This window comes from Zonotrichia leucophrys, chromosome 4 (assembly GCF_028769735.1).
Source record: "Zonotrichia leucophrys gambelii isolate GWCS_2022_RI chromosome 4, RI_Zleu_2.0, whole genome shotgun sequence".
Classification (NCBI taxonomy): Eukaryota; Metazoa; Chordata; class Aves; order Passeriformes; family Passerellidae; genus Zonotrichia; species Zonotrichia leucophrys.
This window is the reverse complement of record NC_088173.1, coordinates 21,474,769-21,489,309: the sequence shown is the minus strand read 5'-3', so window position 1 is coordinate 21,489,309 and position 14,541 is coordinate 21,474,769. Positions and strand designations below refer to the sequence as shown.

Below are 14,541 nucleotides of genomic sequence, written 5' to 3'. Positions count from 1 at the left end.
GATGTCTCCTTACTTCATGCATAGCCACCACCATTGCCAACTGTTCTGATTAATCCGAAACACAGGATAAAGACAGTGTATAAGTTACTCTCTTTTCTCACAATTCTGATTTATAAAAACATGCCCTTATGTTATGGGGTAAATCTATAACATAATTACTATATTTTTGCTGAACTATATACATTTTTAATTATTATTTCTATATTAGAAATAATTGGGTTAAAAGTGAATATGAGGTTGACATGAGTTACATTTTTGCTGAGATTCCACAATCACATAGCTACTTTTAATTTCATTCTTTTTCTATAAGAAATTCAGATTGGTTTTGTTTCTATACAAATGCAAATATTTAAAACCTAATTTATTTTTGAAGCCAATACTTTTTAAAAAGTTACCTATTGCTTGCTTCAAATATTTTAAAATTAATTGTCATTACAAATTCTAGGCTGTTCTCATGTGATATGCACTTCAATTTCATTTTAGGTTAATACAATAACCAAAGATCTGGTTTATATATATTAGACTATTATTTATCAGTTAAAAGTCAACAGTTGACACTTTAATTTTGTTCAAATATGAACATGTTACCTTATTTTTCTACATTTTATACAACTCTTTATAATGAATCATGCATAAGTCCTTTCCCATAGCACATTAACTCAATCCAGTGTACACTAGCAGGAAGAAAAAATGGTTCATGAGCTGAATTACTTGGAAGTTTGAAATAAAGTCTTTGCCCACAATGCTGTCAACAAGTATAAACTTGTTTAGCTCTGCCATAAAATAAAATGCCAGCATAAATTATCTCTGAGAAAATTAGGTAAATAGGTACCATTCAGTATCAGATGTGACAGGAAGATTCTATTAAAATTGCATAAAGCCTTTCAGAGAGAATTTAGGCCATAAATCACAGTCAAAAGGCTTTTAGTCTTATTCCCAGTTCTAGACAGTGGAGATGCTGTGTTGCTTATGATGGCCATAAACCTGTCAAGCCAGTAGCATTCAGATCACATAATCTTTTTAGGTGATAAGACTATGACATTACCTAAAAAAGTCACAGTCAGAAATAGAGCTACTTAATGGCATGGAACAGTTATATTATTTTTTTTTTTAATTTAGTCCTAAGATACAGTGCACAAGAGATACAAAAAGAGAACTTCGGTTCTGCATTTTGGGACTAAGTGAAAGAAACCGTAGGATAAATTACTTTGCCATATTTGATGATGTCATAGTGGGTGAATTCAATAACACAAGAGCCTGTGCTTGATAACTAAAATAAAACCTACCAAATATTAAAAGTTCATCAAGTACATTCAAACAGGTCTTGGAAATGTTCTAATAGTTTTACTTGATAACTCTCTATCATGACAGCTGCCTCCCCAAGGTGCATACATGTCACAAAAAAAATTTAGAGAAACACCTAAGAAGTCATATTAATTAATCACAAACTGAACTGCACTTTATAACACAAGTTTTTAGAAATAGTTAGGAAAAGGTAAAATATAATAAAAAACCCCAAACCACAAACCCACAGAACTATTTCACTTCAAAAGGAACAGCATGAGTTTTTATGATCTATGGCTCTAGTATAGTAGAACTAATCTAAATTGAAATAGAAAAGAAACAAAAGCACATACAAAGTACCTGTCAAAGTTATCCAGAAACCACCAAAAAATATGGATTTTTAAAGTTACTTTACTTCAAAATATTTTACTAGTAGCTAAAAAAAAATAATTACTTAAAAATTACCCCTGAAAATATTCACTTGTCTTTGGTGATGACTATTTTTTATTTTCCTGTTTTCTATACTACCAGATTTTCTTCTTTAGGAAAAAAAACCCTTATATTCAGTGTAATCTGATATTCCATATGTGTATCAAATTACAGTGATATATTCTACTCTATTATTTACATTAAATATTTTATTATTAGCTTAAGTCCTCCTAGCTATCTTTCTTCTAAGTTAATAAAATAGTTTATTTGGAATATTTAGCTATGTATTATATTCCATAGTCAATTAATGTTACTTTCATTAAAAAATTTAAAATTTGGACTAATTCCATTGGTCCTACTACTATTTCAATGGAATGTCACAAAATAAATAAATTCCACAGATGGAAGTTGCAATTTCTTCCTCCTCTCTTTGAAACTATTATTCTATCATATATCAACGAAAAATGCAGTAACATGTTTCCCACTCCACCTTTCTCATAAATATATTGTCAAGATACACTGCCAAATTATCTTTAATTCTTCTATATTTAAATTCTTCAGCTTCCAAACAGGTTTTCAATAAGAGCAAGATGATGACTTTAGTTTGCCATATGGCTTCTAGGAGTTGGGCTGATCCAATCTGTGTTCGTGATTATCATATGTTGTCATCAACAGAGAACTACAGTGGAGCTGTCCATTTGCGTGTTCACGCCTTAAATGAAGCTAAGTCCAGTAGTATGGAGGAGGAAGTTATCTGTTAATAAAAGATTTGAGAGTCTCTTAAAATGTACCTGCACGTATTACAAGCTAAAAAATGAAAAGCCATCTTTTATCAGTTGCTGCACGGATGCTGGATGCTAGAATATAGAACCTGTTTACAAAAAGAGAGAAATTGGAGTCCTAAAGAAAATAAGGAGTCTTAGTTATGATGAAATCCCATTTTTCTGCTAGCAGAAGAGGTTTCAGCCATCTGACATTCCTTTATACATTGCAGCAGCAAAAACCCTGGAAAACATCACAGATTGCTGCAAAAGGTAGAAGAAAAGTATTGTCACATCAGAGCTATTCAAGGTTTAAATTGTACTGCAATGAACACATTTGAGTTTTTTAATGTTCTGTTAACAATATTCTTCTATAAATATTTTTTTCCGGCATTTGTACAGGAGCAGGATAATAACTGAAACCAGAGCCTGATTGAATACCTTCTACCCTACAAAGGACTAAAAAGGAGGCTAAATGATGTGTAGTCAAGACAAATATTTTAAAAAAAAACTAGGTCCAAATGCAATGCATAGAATACTTGCTAAAAGTTTCAGCTGGTCTGGTGCTATTAGTTTTGAATACATTTCAGAATACATCATAAATTTTAAGAGTGCCATAAAGTACCACTATATCTGCTCCTAGTAGTTGCCTCACTTCCTGAAACTTAGTAACTCAAGTAGATGTAGACTAGTTAGACTGGGTTATATGACCCAGACAAAAGAACACTTGCACATAACTAAATTCATTAAGAAATCAAAAAACAAGAATAAAGTTATAAGTCAGCTAATATGTTCTAACAGAGCGAGCAGGTCTTCACAGACAAACCTGATAATTTTTTTATTGTAAATAGGAGTTTGGTAATGTAAAAATTCATATAGTTGTGACCCATAATTTTGCTGAACATCTGATTTGTTAAGACAGAATATTCTGATTAAATGAGTTATTTACTAATGGTAAAATATATGTTAATAGAATTAAAAACTGCCAAAACAATTAATCTGAAAATGTAGTTAAATCATTAGTAAAAGGTGAAGGAGAAAGTTCTGGAGTGTGTCCAGAGCAACAGGTAGTGAATCGTGTCTTAACTACTTTCATCAATGACCTGCAAAATACAAAACCATTTCCTAGGAAGTCTGTGAATTACCTGTAATGATAAACAACAGCTTTAACAAACTGTTTGAATGACTTTGTCAAGTTCATTTGTAAAATAATTTTTTTTTTAATCCAAATTGAAATGTAGATGTCTTGGCAAACAAAGAACAGACTATGCCTAATTGAGACAGGTGAGAAGGAATAGGATTTGGAAAGTGAGGTCTGATAGAATATCAGAGATAAACAAATAAACAAACTTCCACTGCTGGTATTAGTTGAAAATAGTGACAAAGGATTGATGTGGAAGAAAAAAATTACCAAATATATATTTTGCTTTCCAGAACATTAAAAATAACGAATAATAAATTTTCTTGTGCAAAGAGCAGTATTCATTTCTTAAAAAAAAAACCAAACTGTACTAAAACAATTAGAATTCTCAAGACAAGAGGACGGAGTACTATGGTAACTATCTTATTACGAGAAACTTTTATATTGCGTGTGTGCGAATTTGCAATCAATATTAATATATTCATAGGACAAGATTCTTAAGAGGTCAATTTATTGGAGGGCAAAAAAAGAGAGAGACTCAAAGGAGGCAACTGAAGGAAAAATTGACTTCAAATGGAAACTAAGCATTATTCTGTATTAGTGGAATTGATTAATAAATAAAGCAAAATATCAAGAGAAATTAGGGATTTTTTTGATTCTCTGCATGTCTGACTCAGGTATATGTATCTCTGTAAGGACACACTTCAGGCAAACAAAGCATTTGCTCTGTATTCAGGCAGAACAGAATGCAATTTAATGTCTTGCGAAATGTAGAAGATAGAATAGATTTAGATAAAATGGTTCCATCATGCTTAAATCTATGAATCCATGCAATACCAGTTCTGAAAAATAAAAATACGTTGGAATGAAAATCAAATGAGATTTTGAACTGCTATTTGTATTTACGAATGTGATTACACCAAAGAGTCCTTCCAACACAGCTGAGCTGTCTCAGGTATTATTAGAGGATCATGACAGTAGGGGAGACTCTTGTGTCCTCAATGAGATTTAGACCAGGTCATTAATCCCCAGAATGTTTTTACCAGTCACCACAGGGGTTGTTCAGCTATCAACCAGACCAGCTATCTCATTCTCAATGGCTGTAACTGCAGGCTTGAGGGAAAATGGAATTCACAGCAAAAAGAGAATTTGCAGTCTCCAGAGAATCAAAACAGCACAGTTCTCACATTCAGAAGTATTTTAAAGGCTACTGCTATTATCAACATCAGAGGAATTAAACAGGATCTGATAACAGAGAGCAGTAGAAATTTATCAGCAGTACTTGTAAGAGACATTTATATAGGTAATATAAACTAAAACTTTCCATTACAGCTTCACAAATCTAGCAAAAAGGATCCATCTACTGTTGTTAAATATATAAATAAAATTTCAGCTACAGAATAAGTTAATCGGTAAAAGGCATGGCTAAAGTATTTAAAAATAATTTGATTTCTCTCACCAAAGACACTGTTAAAATGAAAGTATGTTTTCAGAAGTCTTATTTTTAGTGCACATTGAAAAAGGCTGATGTGCTAAGAGGAGGCCAAACTATCCTTGAGACTATCATCTAATATTCAAAATTTTGCCTATGTGAGACAGAGCAAGGCTTCCCTGTTCAGGGCTGGCATTTACTGAACAGATCTGGAGGACAAAGCATTTTCAGAGTACTTTCCATTCACTTCCATCTAGATTACCATCCTGATTATGAACCATTATCATCAAAGTATATTGACTTTTCTTGGCAAGTGGACTTCAAATTTCTGAAACTGGAAACTTCAAAATAAACAAGTTCCTAGTACCCTTAATTCATACTTGACATTGTGCAACTTTATTTTTTCTACCAGCATCACGTTTCCCACAGTTCAGTATAGCTTTGCCTTAATTTCTTTTCTCTTTATAATACAGACATATGCATCACATGCATCTGTAACAATCCTATGAATTATGAAAACCTAGCAATCGGAGAGCACTTTTAGACAGACAAGTGAGGTAAAGGTTTGCTTATTATTTAACAGTCTACTTTTCCATAATGACACTGATTTTTATTTGGTCCAAGGTAGCAGAAAACAGTATTATCTCTTAGGAGCTGATTAAATTACCAATTTACAGAGAAATCAACTATCCATGCCCTTTCTGTCACAGATACTATTTTTTTCTCAAAGCACTGAACTGAATTTTTAATACATTTGGGATGCATTGAAAGGAAAATTCCACCAAAAAATAATTAAAATTTAGGTTTTTGTGCGAAGTAACATTAAACCCCCAAAGTTTTCCCATGCACCCCAACAATGGGTCAGATAAGTACAAAATTGAACATTTACTTTGACTATTATACTTCCTAGGAAATAAAATATATGCACTGGTAATGGAATAATGTTCTGCATTTTTTAAGTGGCTTTTGAAATTATTGTCATGCTCAAGGCAGTGCAATTGTACTTTGCAGTTTAGAACTCAACTGTAAAGTTCCCACTAAACTCTCAATAGAAAATCAATTCAATGTTCAGAAATGCTTTTATTTTGCTTTGATTTTTATCTTATATAACATCACAAAGGAGAAAAGCCTGGACTAACTGACAAGCTAGTGAGAAACTGATCTTATTTTATTCAAAACAGTATCCTAAGATTTCCAAAAGGGAGCCCTCTAATAAGGAACTCCAAAAAAAATTTAAAAATGTGTCTGCTTTATACTCTTAAAGGAGGATAAAAGCAAAATAATTTATAAAACTGTCATAAATGACAGAAATAGTTTATATCAGATCATAGAGAATCACATTTACATTCATCAGAGCCTATCTTTAGAATATAACTTGTGACCTAATCAATAGGCTTGAAGTAGAAATAGCTGTAGCATTGTGCTTAATATGTGTGGGTGGGGTAAAAAAAGCCCACAATCCTATCCAGGTGGTTTTACCTATTTTATTCCTTAATAATCCCTAATTTAATGTATGAAGAAGAGTTTTGGAGGAAATATAAAAACAAGCGGGAAAGAGTTAATAATGAGGCCCTTCCACTTCTGATAGCAGCTCTCCAATGCTAGCAACTCCTTCCTGCAGAGAAATTTCTTTAAAAAACAGCAGCAGCTTTTTAAACTGCATCTATAAAAATGTGTACCTATTGTAATTTGCTCATGTAGTTGTGACAATGATTTTGAGAGTCAGTGCTTTTTTTATTAGTATGTAACTTATTTTTCTTGCATGTACCAAAATGAGATTCTGAACAAATTGGAGTTCAACATGTAAATATCTGCTACACCTAAATTTGAATGCTATAATTGTACATATTTGGATTTTATGAGTATTTACACATGGATCAATTCTTGGGAAACCATTTTCAAACACTAAGGAACATAATGGTAAAATGCTTCCCTTCAACATACAACACAGAACTTGCAGAGTAAATCATTTTTATAGGAAGCAAAATGACGATATCTTTTAAATGAACTGTCTTAGAAATAGTTTGTTTTATATTCTGTCTTCCTTCATTTACATCTTTCATGACACCAATAGTCATTCTCACAACTCACTGCTAGTAGATATTAAAGCATTTGTTACAAGCTGTGTTCACTGTATGGCATGTGATTTTACAAATCCTGCTAAGGTAGCAGACCTAAAATTATTACATCATATTACAGGTCCTGAAAAAGTGTTCTGCATTGTTGTGGATATCCATACATATATATTCACAGCAGATCAGATCTGCAGAACTGGACTGACTTAATTAAACTTAAACGGACTAACTTAACTAAAACACTAGCAAACTGGCTAGTTTGTTACAAATAGTTTGTTGTTAAGGCCAAACAAGATGTATATAACAACCTAACACATATATAACCAACTAAAGTTCATCAGGGGCCTTAAATTTGGCAACTTTCACAATATTTTTCACACAATGCAATAGGCAAATGGAAGTGGCCAAGCTACTTCACATTACCAGAAACTCTGCATTATCAAACAACTTATTTATCCTCAGGTGTCTTCCCAAAAATATCTGAGCAGTAATTTTCATGGCACTTAAAAAAATCCATGTTAAGGCATTTGAAAAATTACCATTATAATTAGTCTTACTTAAAGCAGCTAAGTAAAGAAATCAACATTTAGATTATAAAATTTTCCTACATGGAAGACTTCCTCTGAAATATTTCAAGCATAGCAAACCTATATGTAACTGAACTCAGTGTCCTGTGGCTTGTAAGTGTCAGGCAGACTTGCAGTGCTACTAATTCTGCCACTGGTACCCTGCTGAGTACTTGACACTGCTGAATATGCTTTCAAATGAACAGGAATGTCTTAAGTTAATGCAATCACACACAGTAGTAAGACAACTATCATTTTACTGGATGTATTTCTAATAAGTATGTAGTATTCATTAAAATAAGAGATTCAAAAGAAAAAAAAAAAAAAACAAAGCCAACCAATCAAACAAAAAAAAAAAGGTGAAATATAAACTCAGGAATGGATTTTTCTAAGCAAAGTGAGGTAAGAGGAAAAAAAATACTGTTAAACAAAGAACAGGAAAACAGGGTTTATAAATCCCACTACCAGACAGAGGATAAAGAATACTGCTTGTTAGTAGTGATATTGATTTCTTTGGCACATTCAGCTCCCAAAATAGAAGTGAATATGTTCATTATTCTTCCACATTCCAGGCACAAGGCAGCATGGGCAGGCTGGAACTGCTCTGGACCTGCTGGGCACTTCAGCAGGTGAGATCAAGCCATATGATTACTGTCACATTATGAGGCTGATTTTGAATCTTGGTGTGTGTCAAGAGCAGACAGAAAGGAAAGATCTTCCTCCCACACCCCATCAACCACTGGAAAAAACACTAATAGTTGCCATATACAGACATCCCTTTTCTTTTTCCCTTCACATTCCCTTTGTATGCAGCACATCTCTCACAAGGAAACTACCAAAAATTTACAAGCAATGTAAAAAATATATTGGTTCACACAATGAATCAGAGATTTCCATTTTACTTCTAAACGTACTACAGATTGTGCACTCTGCCTTCAGTGACTCTTGGATACCATTAATTGAACTTTGTTTTTTAAAATCAGCTATCTGCACAAACTCAATTTATTTAACCTTTCATAGTTTTAATACTGATTAAATGTTTGAGTGTGGGTGACATGTGTTTTTCTACTTCTCACAATACTTACGAGTCTTTCGAGCAGAATCTTCCACAAAGAGAGAAGAAATATCCTCATCCACCCCTGCTTCATTCTTTGCAATGCAAGTGTAAGCTCCTGTATCTTCATAGCGCACATTGCTGATGTGAACCTCGCTGCCGTTTGCTGAAAGGAGAGGAAAAAATCAACATGCAGACACACTAGTGCTTTCAGATTATAAATTCAGAAGGGTTTCTCTGCTTACACTAATTAAACCATTTTCATTCCTGAGTTCATAACTTGGAGGCATGCCAAATTAGTCCAAAGGTATTCAACTGGCTAGTGAATTACATGCACTATTTCATCTCACAGATATTCAGAGTGCCTCAGTTGGTTTTGTACTTCAGAGACAAATATCAATCTGAGGTTTTATATATATTTAAATTACTATGTTTTTTTTTAAAGTCAGGTAAATATTAGGTTTTTATTATGTTGCATCTGTTTACTCGACACCATAATTTCCTTTACACAAAATAACCCAAGGAATACAACTGGCCAAACATCCAATGTAAATAAAAATTTTAATCAGTTGTTCCTAACCAGAGGCACCTAGTTAGTTTTGGTTTTGTGTGACTGCAGTGTAACAACAGAAAAACAAGTGCATTGAAATTTTTCACCTACATCAATGTAGAAGCTTCTGGAAACCTCAGGAATTTTATTTCAGATTGTGTAGGAATGTCAACAAACAATCCAGGTTTCACAGGCAAAGGTCTTCTAAATAATGTGATGTGAATAATTGTGTGAACAATGACTCATTGAATTTTTAGTATATTTGTTCAGCTGTAGGAACTATAAAAAAACCAAGCTTTGTAGATATTCTAAAGTATGGACTAAAAGGGGCATTGTCTTATGGTGTAGCATCCTTCTAGCTTGAAGCAAATGCACAGATAGTTTAACTCAGAAAAAAAACTCTGAGAAAATTTAATGAGATTTTCAAAATTTTATTTCAAATAATTCCATGCTAGAAAAATGAGTTAAATCTATTTTGCTTACAGACAAATCCTTTGAATTTATTTGTCATAAATATATGGAGCAGAGACAAAGGTGAAAAAAAATTCCTCAAATCCCTACAGGGGAAACTAAGAGAATGTTGCAATGGAAGAGAAGTTCATCACTTTCTACTCATAGTGGAAAGTGTTTCTGCAAGGCAATTGTTCACAAATACCCAAGAGAGTTGTACATGAAAGAACAGGGACTATGACACCTGCAGGGGAAGTAGCACTTCAGAGAAGCATTGCCCTGTCTATCCCACTGCTTCTTACAGTGAAGGCTGAGTGCTGTCCTGTCTTAACTACACATCTTGGTTTTGCTGATGAGTGAGAGAAAGTTTTGAAGAGAACACAAGCAGCAGGAGATTTTTTTTCTCCTACAGCTATCAAAAATTACCAGAAAGACTGAAGCATGGAGATTTTATGCTGAACATGTCCACTGATTTTGCTGAGCCCTGAAGATTAATGGAAATGAACTGGTGCTAAAGGAAAGACTTTCCTTTCGTTTCCACTGGGGTTTTTTTGGTTTGGGTTTCCTTTTTTTTTTCAGGTTTTTGGGGTTTGAGAGGTTTGGGTATTTTGGGAGGGGAGGTAGGGCTTGTGTGTGTGTATGCAATGCCCTTGCTCTTCCACAGAAGTCTGCTGATACTCCTCAGTAAAGAGCACATCCATTTCAGGTATTTCTCCTCTAGTCCTTTCTACTATCAGGTCCCCAAATCTTACAACATTCTTATCAGTTCTGATTGGGACTGGCCTTGCACTGCCTGCTCCACTTAGATACTGCACATTTTCAAACAGAGAAGAGCTTATTGGAATTTACTGGTAATCCTGCCAGTGCCAGTAAGTGCAATCATTCTAACAAAGGGAAAACAGAAAGATGTATCTTGGGGAGTAACTGGAAGAAATTGCATCTTTTGAAATGTTTTAGCTTAGACTTCAAGCCTTTGTTAAAACTATGGAAGAAGAAGCAGTTGGTATGGAAATGATGCATGGATAAAACATTAGCAAGATGTAGAAAACAATAAATGCATTTCTTTACCTTGAAGAGTTAGTTGTTTGGACAACTTTGGAGTGATATCAATTCCATTCTTCAGCCAACCCAGTTGTGGGTTGGGAATACCTTCAGCGTGGCACCGAAGGCTAGCTGTCACACCTGGCTCCCTCGCCTGGCTCTCTGGATAGACTCGGATAACTGGTGGAACTGAATACAGAAAAAAATTATAATTTAGTGGAGAACATTATTTTCATTTTAAGAAAAATAACTATAAGCAATTCAGAAGACCCCTTCATACAGATGTGGTATTCATCAGATATTCAGTGACATTCAATGCAGAATTCTGTCTCAGAAAATTTATGAAGCAGACAAAATATTCTGTGAGAAAAAACCTCTTTTCACTGTGGTATCAAAGAAAAAAGCCTCAATTCTTCAATAGTTGGTGGTTGAGTATTAAGATTTTTATTTTTCCTTAGATTTCTTTATAAAATATGACTAGTGTACAATTAGCAAGTCGTGATATGTTGTAAAGAGATTTTAATTGCCCTGTTTCACAAATCTTAACATTTCATCTCCACCTTTCCCCTCTTTTCAAAACACCTAGTAACAATCCCTTCTACATGCATAAAACCTGTTCAGGTTTATAATTCTTTATACCTGTTCAGACAGGACCTTCTGTGCCCATGATACCACCTTCCTTCTTTACCATACAGACACTTCACTAGTTTATGTTCAACCTGATATCCCTCTGAAGTCCTTTCCTGCCAAGATGCATTCCACTAGGTGGTCTCCGGGATATACTGCTGTACCAGGGTAGTTTTTCCCTGGGTACAGGATTCTTGCACTTCTCTTTGAACTTCCTAAATTCCTGCTGGTTCATTTCTCCATCCTGTCAAACAAGTAGCAGCATGACCCTGTAGTCTATCAGCCACTCCTCTCAGTTTGGTGCCATCTACAGAACTGTTGAAGGTAGAACTCTGACCCCTTATTCAGATCATTAATTAAGATTTTAAGACATACATCCTTCTGGACAAAATGTCCACACAGCTGGATAACTGTGTTACATGATGGGTGAACAGCAGCTCAAGGGTCAGGAACAGAGTTACAGTGAATGGGGTAACATCTGGCTGGGATCCAGTCATTAGTGGGGTTGCACAGGGCTTAATCCTCAACCCAGTTCTCTTCAAAATGTTCATTAAAGACTTGGACACAGCACAGGACTTGAAGGAATACTAAGTAACTTCGCTGACAACACCAAATTGGGAGAAGCTATTAACTCCCTCAAGGACAGAGAGGTCCTGCAGAGAGACCTCAACAAATTAGAGAGATGGGAAATCACCAACTGTATGGGAAAATGCCAGATTCTGCACCTGGGGCACCTACAACCAGGGGCAATCTTGGTTGGTTGTACAAACTGGGGAATGAGGTGCTGGAGAGCAGTGCTGTGGAAAGAAACCTGGGGGTCCTGGCTGATGGCAAGTTGAACATGAGTCAGCAACTCATGAGACAACTTGCTTGAGGTTGTTTCTAAAAATAAAAAAATATTAACTGTAATAAGATTAAGGAAGTGTATTTCCTATTCCCCAAAGTTTTGTTTAATGCAGCTCTAAAAGTGTGGAATACTTAGGTTGTCACAAAACACAGCTGGGTAGAGGATGAAGTATCAGTTGATAATGAAAGAAGATAACAAGATCAAAAATTAACTGTGTCTACTTTGGCATGAGATTAAACATTTTCAAATCCTATTCAACTATTTACAAGAGATGTCTCAGCATGCTGTCCCATTAGATCATAGAAATGCCTTACATTTCTGCATTGCAAGAAATGCATAAATCCACCTTATCTCAGATAGGATGCAAAAATCAGTAGGTTTCAGAGATATTTTAAACCCAGTTAGAGAGAACAGTCTTTTCAACATAACCCCAATATGCAAATTGCAAAAATGTAATATAATAACATGGGAGAAGGTTAAAAATTAGATAATATGTCTTTTAGTTTCTTAGACTACCAGCTGAGAGGAAGAGCACATAAATATCAGAGATTTAAGGTTTCTATTGATTTTCTGGAAAGGACTTTGCTTTCATGGAAGTGGATCTTATTTTTTCATCTCAAGCCTGACATTCCCACTCCTATTTCCCCTCAATTTCTTCCCTCTTTAATCTCCTCTTGCATAGCACTGTGTGCTCCATACTGAGACCTTGCCTTCCCCACTGTGCTCTTCAGAATGGGCTCTGCTTGACTGCACATTCACTGGTTTGAATATTTTTGGCACCTCAGCTCCCATTCTTGCTCGGTCACACTTCCTGAAGTCCATTTTTCATATCTGCCTGTTCAGCATTTCTTGACACAAGGTCCTTTGGGTGGCCCACCTCATGTTGTAGATTTCCCACTACAGCAAAACCAAATGCCTTATTCTTCCACCTTGTCTCTGGAAAAGCAAGGACCTCCACTTCCTTAGAGACTGGACTGCCATCACTGAACACTCTCAAGCATCTCAGCAACAGAAACAACTTTTAGGACCAATAGCAAGGCACTGCAATTAGTTGTGTTCTGACTACACACGCCAGGATATTTCTATTCGCTTTCTGTGTCAGTGAAATATTCTAATTGCATAAAAAACTTAAGGGTATTTAACTACCTCACCTGGACAGACTTCTGTTGAGAACATGTGAAGAGAATTTTTTGAACAGTTCAATTTCAAAGAATTTTCACTGACAGGAAAGAGGAATGTATTAGTTTTATTTGGGCAAAAGGCATGCAATATTTCTAATGCAATATTATTGCTAAAAAAAGTTTTAGAAAATGTTATAACTGAAATCCAACTGTCCCTAAACCAACAAATAAAAGCTTACCCTGCATGACAAAATGTTATTGTTGCTAAATTAACTACTTAAGGGTTGTTAGGACATATGAAAGGGAGGATCTGCTCAGGTGAAAATATATCTGAGTTTTCTTTTACCATTCCTTATTTCTATAGTAGATCCTGTTCCCTTTAGCACTGTTTTTCCAGGAACAGAGGTTCTTGCATGACAATAGGGTTTATTTTTTGACATGTCTTTCCTCTAATTGCTGCCATTTTCCTCTTTCCTCACCAACTCTGTGTCTGACAGGTTTATGCAATTAGAAATGTTTTTCAAGCCTTGTTTTGCATTATAATTTTTATTTCATGTTACCCTGAAGACTATTTGTAATATTCCACTAAGAAAGAACTGTGCCACTGAGGCATGCTGCAGACAACCGAAATATAAGTGGAGTTGTGGGCTCAGTCTAAAAAGTTAATTCAATGTGACAAATGCAATGTAAAGTCTTTGGGGTTTGTTTGAATCAGGTTTTTGTTTGTCTGTTTTGTTTTGCTGGTTTTTGTTTGGGTTTTTGGTGTAGCTGACCAAAACAAACAAACAAACAAACAAATAAATATCACCAGAAATAAAATTTAAAGTACATAATTAATGTGACTGTTCACACTGATTTTCAAAGAGATATGTTCTAGCACCTTGAGCTAAAAAAAACTTTAAAAGGGAGAGATCATAACATAGGTTAAAAAGGGAGGGGAGACACCGCATGTTTGTATCTAGTAAAGTATAACACACAATTGAGTGAATTCTATATCCCTTATCTTTCAATTCAAATAGCAATGTGACTGTTGGTTCCAAATATGGCGGATATGTTACTATTCAATAGCTCTACCACCTTCTATAAAACCTCTTGAGCATTATTTCAGTTGGGTCTCACGGGGGAGGGAAGTGAGAAAATAGTCTATTCCAGCTGTCTTGAAT

General features: G+C 34.7%; 1 protein-coding gene across 2 annotated transcripts in view; it reads right to left on the bottom strand.

Moving 5' to 3' along the window:
• FSTL5 (follistatin like 5) overlaps nucleotides 1-14,541 on the bottom strand; it is a 272,462-nt gene that overhangs the window by 49,868 nt on the left and 208,053 nt on the right. For both annotated transcript variants that reach the window (XM_064710753.1, XM_064710754.1), the window contains exons 9-10: nucleotides 10,811-10,972; nucleotides 8,774-8,908 (exon numbers count right to left, since the gene is read on the bottom strand). In XM_064710753.1, coding sequence (XP_064566823.1) covers nucleotides 8,774-8,908; nucleotides 10,811-10,972 — 297 coding nt within the window. The remainder of the gene's footprint in view (nucleotides 1-8,773; nucleotides 8,909-10,810; nucleotides 10,973-14,541) is intronic.